Source organism: Charadrius vociferus, unplaced genomic scaffold (genome assembly GCF_000708025.1).
Source record: "Charadrius vociferus isolate BGI_N301 unplaced genomic scaffold, ASM70802v2 scaffold1061, whole genome shotgun sequence".
NCBI classification, from domain to species: Eukaryota; Metazoa; Chordata; class Aves; order Charadriiformes; family Charadriidae; genus Charadrius; species Charadrius vociferus.
The window spans coordinates 424,605-430,604 of record NW_009646734.1 but is presented as its reverse complement, the minus strand read 5'-3'; the positions used below and the strand labels follow the sequence as shown (position 1 = coordinate 430,604).

The 6,000-nt window shown below is 40.4% G+C and overlaps 1 protein-coding gene across 1 annotated transcript in view; it reads right to left on the bottom strand.

Annotated features, from left to right (window-relative positions):
* Positions 1-1,981: 1,981 nt before the first annotated feature.
* LOC104290369 (chromosome unknown open reading frame, human C16orf70) overlaps positions 1,982-6,000 on the bottom strand; it is a 35,494-nt gene continuing 31,475 nt past the window's right edge. Inside the window, exons 16-17 of the mRNA XM_009889468.1 lie at positions 4,458-4,530; positions 1,982-3,999 (exon numbers count right to left, since the gene is read on the bottom strand). Of these exons, the coding sequence (XP_009887770.1) occupies positions 3,910-3,999; positions 4,458-4,530 (163 nt within the window). The 3' untranslated portion in view covers positions 1,982-3,909. The remainder of the gene's footprint in view (positions 4,000-4,457; positions 4,531-6,000) is intronic.

Here is a 6,000-nt window from a genome sequence, read left to right as displayed (position 1 = left end):
AATAATCAGTTTTATTAAGTATACACAAATGAAGTACTGTGGAAAATACTGCAATATTCAAGACAAGCAGACACCCACACAAACTCTTAATTTCTATACAAAGGAAAAAGGCACACATCAAAATGGGATCATATGCACAATGCGTTTTATTAAAAATGCAATTGTACTTAACGTTGTATCAAACAGTTTTATCATATGAAACCAAAGTGATGGACCACCAACGCACACGTTGCCAACGTGCAGGATCTGTATCAAAACATACGTCACTCCAACAAAGGCACCTGCTGCGATGGGATGTGACACAGCCCGAATCTCTGGGTTCCTTTGGGAAGGGAAGGTGATGCACCCAGCCCAGCTGGCCCGGCCGAGCGCGAGCTGCACCCTGAGCACCCTTTGCAAGGAACAGAATTGAGCACTCGGCTCAAACGAACAGCCTCAGCCCAGCCCTTCCATCCTGCCACACCGCCATCCTCCCCTTCTCCCCCAGAGCTCCTCCATTCCCCATTCCTTCCTCTCTTTGTTCTGCTGATTCAAAACAGCCATCGGTTCCCCCCACCCAGTCCTAAACTTTTTATCCTGGCAAGTCCTTAAGGCTCCACACCAGCTCCCCTGATGCATCAGCACAGGAACAGCTTGGCTTGGCTTAGTCCAAATAGCAGCAAAACAAATCAAAACAGCTCCGAGAAGTGAGCCACGCACAGCTGCAATCGCAACGGGAGGGCGAGGAAACCTAAACGGGCTGCTCCACATTATCTCCCTGCGCCTTCCTTCAGCTCTGCCTCTCCCAAAAGTCAAATGCTTTCTGCTCGGCACATCTGCAGCAGCCAAGATGCAAAGTTGCCTTTAATTTTTGTCTCTTACAGGGGAATTTTGAGATGAATTTTGAGATGAATGGACTGACCTAGAGAAGTATCTGGGCTGTTAAGAGAGCACATTTTGTTATCTACGCTGTTTTAGTCACTTTGACTCACCAGCCTATTACAAGTGAAGATGGGAGTCACTGAAGTTGTTAAATACCTTTGGTTAGCTGCTGCCGCTGACCTCCTGTCCTAAGTCTCGAGGTGCATGCTACAACAGCAGTCCTGACCTCACGCTTCTGAAGAATTTCAACTGAATATGCTTGAGAACGGGATATTGGTAGCATCTGCGTAGCCATTACTCAAACTGTTCCATCAAGAATTTATCTCCTCCTGCAGCTAATCCGGAGCCTTTACTGGAAAAGGATTAATTAAAATTAATTTGAATTATTAGCAGGATTGCTGTCATATTTTAGTAACAAGCATAAGCATGCACACCATCTCAATTCAGAGATCATAACATTCTCCAAGAGCACACTGAGCCGAGCACTGCGCAAGGTCATTTCATATTCCAGAACTGAAAGATGCTGGAGGAGGGCGAGCTAAGTGCTCTACCCTGCGCTACGCAGCCAGTGCAGGAGAAATGCGGATGGAAAGAGGAGTCCCATTCCTTATGCCCTGCGTTAACCCCTGCGCTACTTCGGGGTAAGTGTACGTTCAACGCTTTTCTGTTAAAGTACCTGTGGGCACAAGAAAGCGGTATGAGAATTCACTTTGCTCCTTTTACTGCAGACATTTCTTCCCTTCTGTTGCACGATATTCAAACTCTTTGAAGCCTGATCGATTTCAGTGATACCCAAAGGCTGACAACAATCACGTGTTTGTGATGCAATAATCGCATTTTTGGACACAATACAGAGCCACGGTGTTATTTAGCATACTTCAAAGATTTTCCTTCTCCGCTTTGGGGCAAAAATTTATAATATGCTTTCATGTATCTACTAGGAAACAGACTGCAAGTTATGTTAATTTTTATATCGCTTCTTCAGAGAACATACTGTATCAGCTGTAAAGGAGGAACACTAGTCAGGTACTTCAACTATAACGTCTGAAAGACAGTAAAATAAAAAGGACTAATTGATAAGGAAAAAAAAAAAAAGCAAAAACATCCATGACTTTATTACAAAAACACCCAGCAACTGTATTTAACACAAAAACAGTAACTGAGAGTCTCATTTTATTTCTCTTTCAGTGTACATGCTCATTATTATTCCATTTAATTTACAGAAGGGCTATGTAAAATGAAATAAAATTAGAGAGGAAACAAAAGGAAGGTTGAGGCATAGAATTTTCTTAGCAAGCAATGATCACAGGAGACAGCACAGATTGAACAGGGATTCAACAGGAGTGACACCTAGGGATAAAGGTAAACAGTAACTTTTTCCTTATCCGTTAGATTCTCCATGGGGCTTTTGTGTTTGTTTTAGCAAAACAGTTTAGAGTATCACAGTATACAGGAAGACTAAATGGCAAAGAACGTCTCACACACACACCACATTTATCCCTGCTACTGGTCCAGGATCCAAAACTTCAGTTAACATTCCATTTCCTATCTCTCATTCATTGATAAACTATACAGGATTACACTGTACATGGAGTTAAAATTACAAAAATGTCATATTTACAAAATCTGTACACACATAGTAAAACTCACAAAATTGTCATCTATGTATCACAAGTTGCTACACCAAAATATTAAAAATGGGATAAAATTATACATTTCTCTTGTCCATTTTTAAAAAGGGTTCAATATTTCAAAGACAGACCACCTATTTCCCCCAAATAAGACTGGTAAGAGAACTAGAAACCTAAAGTATCCTCCTGGGATAAAATGTCGCGAGCAGCATCTCCCAACTAGAAAGAAGCCTATATCCTGTCTGCTGGGGTGGGGTGTGCAGTTAGCATGTATGTACAGAAATGGTGAAACTACAATAAGGATGTCTTTGGCTAAACCTTTGGCATAAATTAAAATCATACATCAAAAGTTACAGAAAAGGTTTTCTCGGTGATGGCAGAGCTCGGGGATTTCTTTCTCAGATACTATTATATTACAGCTTGTCTTTCTCTAAGGAAACAGAGTAGGAATAAAGGATTTCGGGACAGAGGCAAATGAGGCAACATCGTTTCTTCGCTAAATTTTTCTGTAGTATGAAAAATCGTATCAAACCTTTTCACTAAAACATAATTCAATCATAGAAACAACCTCTTCCAGAATTTTTTTTTTTTGAAACTGCATATGAAAAAAATTAGTAAACCAGCCATGGCAGAAAAAAATTGTTTCAGCATATCAAGTACATATTAGTGCAGGAAAGTGGATAAATTTGATCCACTGTATAAATAAGCTTTATGCGCAGCGTACGTTAAATAACCATCACACCCCACTCACACCCAGTACACAGATGCTCCTCAGTGAAGATAAACGTTTATCAAGTAATTAAAGTGTATGTAGTGCAAATGTTACAACCAAGTATTATGCACATGCTACTTGCTTGGTTTAAAGTTACACAAAGATGTGGTGCCTGAAATCATGGACATATATACATCCTTGTCACACTTGGTACAATGTCCTAAGCCACAGAAATACCGATGTGTTTATATCTATATATACACACACACGTTTTCTTAAAATGTGACCACCACATCAATACAGTAACACAAACAGACTAAAATCAATACCTGCTTCCAGATGCTCCAAGGCTCAGAAAGTTTGTGCTTCTAACTCTTGCAGTCATTACGTGCCCCTCTTCCATTTCCCCCTTCTGCCAGCTGAGAAGGGGGGACAGTCTCTTCAGCTCTGTGCTGCATAGGATGAGGGCAACGGAGAGGAATAAACGACGGCACAGGCACCTAAGCTGCTTTCCTCCATCAACAGTTCCATGCCCCATGATGAAGGGTTGAGAGAATTTCCCCTCCACACCGCTCCTGGGTGGAAAGGCTTATTGAAAAAAAAAATAATAATCATAACGTGCTTTCCATATTATAAGTGGCAGCAAATCAAGGCACGCTGTACTAATTTTGTAGCATTGAGATTAGCTGACTTTGCAGGGGATGCTCACTGGGGAAGGTCCGATGTTCTCAGCTGGCTGCTGGGCCGTGTTGGGCCATACAGAGTAACAGAAGCTATGTGATTATTCTGCATCACCTGCAAAGAGACGGCAGGGGAAAAGGGAAATTAAAAATTTGTACACCAAACAGGAACTCAGAAGAGTGAAAATGGCAAATATGGAAACGATCTGCCTGAAAAAAAGAAATCCCAACAATGAAAGAACGCAACAAGCGCTTGGCTAGTTCCTAAAAACGGTCCCTAGATTTCCAGGACACATCGGAACACCAGCATGCTCCACCACGACTCGGAGCCGAGTGCACGTATCTCCTGCTAGTAGGAGTTCTATGTGACAAACTTGAAGTGCAGCTTTAACATGCAAATGTACAACCTCAGAGAATGATTGGAGAGTTGCCTGTTCCGGCCAATAAGCTTTAAAAATACAGCCACTCCCAGGCACTGGCTCTTATTGAAATGGGAAATAAGAAGCCAGTCATCATAATGGCAAACTCCTTATCTTCTCCTGGTCACACAAATATGACAGTTTTTCTCCTAACCTCAAAGATCATTCGTTGCAGTCCAAAGCAAAAAGTTGACCCAAATGGGTTAGTGTTGTTCGGAGATGACGACCTGAACAGAAGAGAGGAAAAAAAAAAATTAAAAAAAAATAAAAAATGGAGGTATGAGGATCAGGAACTTCTTTGGGAAGAATATAAATAATATAAGGTAAATTAGAGCATCTTTATCATGGCTTTCATCAAAATAAAGTAAATCTATGTTATGCAACTCCAAGTGAGCCAGAGAATACCTCTGCTTAATGCCACAGAGCCATTATTAACTCACGGAGAAAGTAATCAAAAAGTTACTAACAACCTCTACAGGAAAACTCTCTTTCACTGAACTTGATACAGGAAGAACCCTGAAAATAAACAGATAGATAGGAAGAGAGAAGCACCATGTAATTTTTGTGCAAGATCCTTTCCCACTCTTCAATCTACTTTGTTTCTCAGCCTTTACCAAATGTATTTGCTATATGTGGTCTATTAATTCACTGGTTTTATCGTGTTAAAAAATTGCCTTGTAAGATGCTGAAATAGAACAATCCAAATTTCATTAAACAGTATTTTTCAAGATTAGCGTATCATTTGTCCTTCAGATATTTCCTATATTTTTTGGATCATATATATGACAGTAGCAGACTCCTGACAGCAATGGATTTTAGATTACAGCCAGAAAAAAAAACAAACCCTAGAAAATATTTACTTTTTGGCCTTGCATGCCTGAGGCATCTGAGATGGGCTCAGTAAAGCAAACTCTGTCGAACTACTCTCTACAACACAGGTGAAAAATACAATGGCTCTATGTAATCACTACTTTACCCCAGCTTTAATTTACATGGCTTCTGCTCTAATGATCTCATCGGAATAAAACAGGAATAAAGAGAAGCAAAGGCCACAATGATTTAGAGGGAAAAAGGGGGGAGGGAGGAATCAAACCCAAAATCATAGGAAAGCCTGATGAAAATACCTTGTTAAGTATATCTGAAATTGCTGCAGTATTTTCACATCAGTCATGACTTACTTGTCCCGAGATAAATCATAGTTTCATATCACATCACAGAATGACAGCACTGCAAACAATGCCTGTTTTACCCAACGCCCACCTCAATCCCTGTAGAAACACAGCAGATGTAAGGACTATTCTATCTTCAGTCAGCCTAAAAGAACTGTAGAACTACCATGTATGTTCCTAAAAGCCAAAGTTCTTCAGACAGACTGCTATCATATATACTACGCACTGTGCCGTATGATGTCATGTTGTTGAAATCCACGTCACCAGTATAAAAAAAAATATCTACATTATGTATTACACAAAGAGAGAGAGTTCTTAGTATGCTGCTTAGTTCTTCTCTGGATTTTACAGTTCAAGGAATTTTGGAGATTTCATTCCAAAATTTTCCAAGTTTTCATTCTGCATGTTGGTACGTTTCGACCGAGAGCAGCTATCTAGTCTTGTCAGCGCCCCAAAAGTGGGAAACTATAGCAGCAAAGCAGCCTGAAAGTAACTACTGCAATAAACACCCGTCCTCTGCCTAAACTC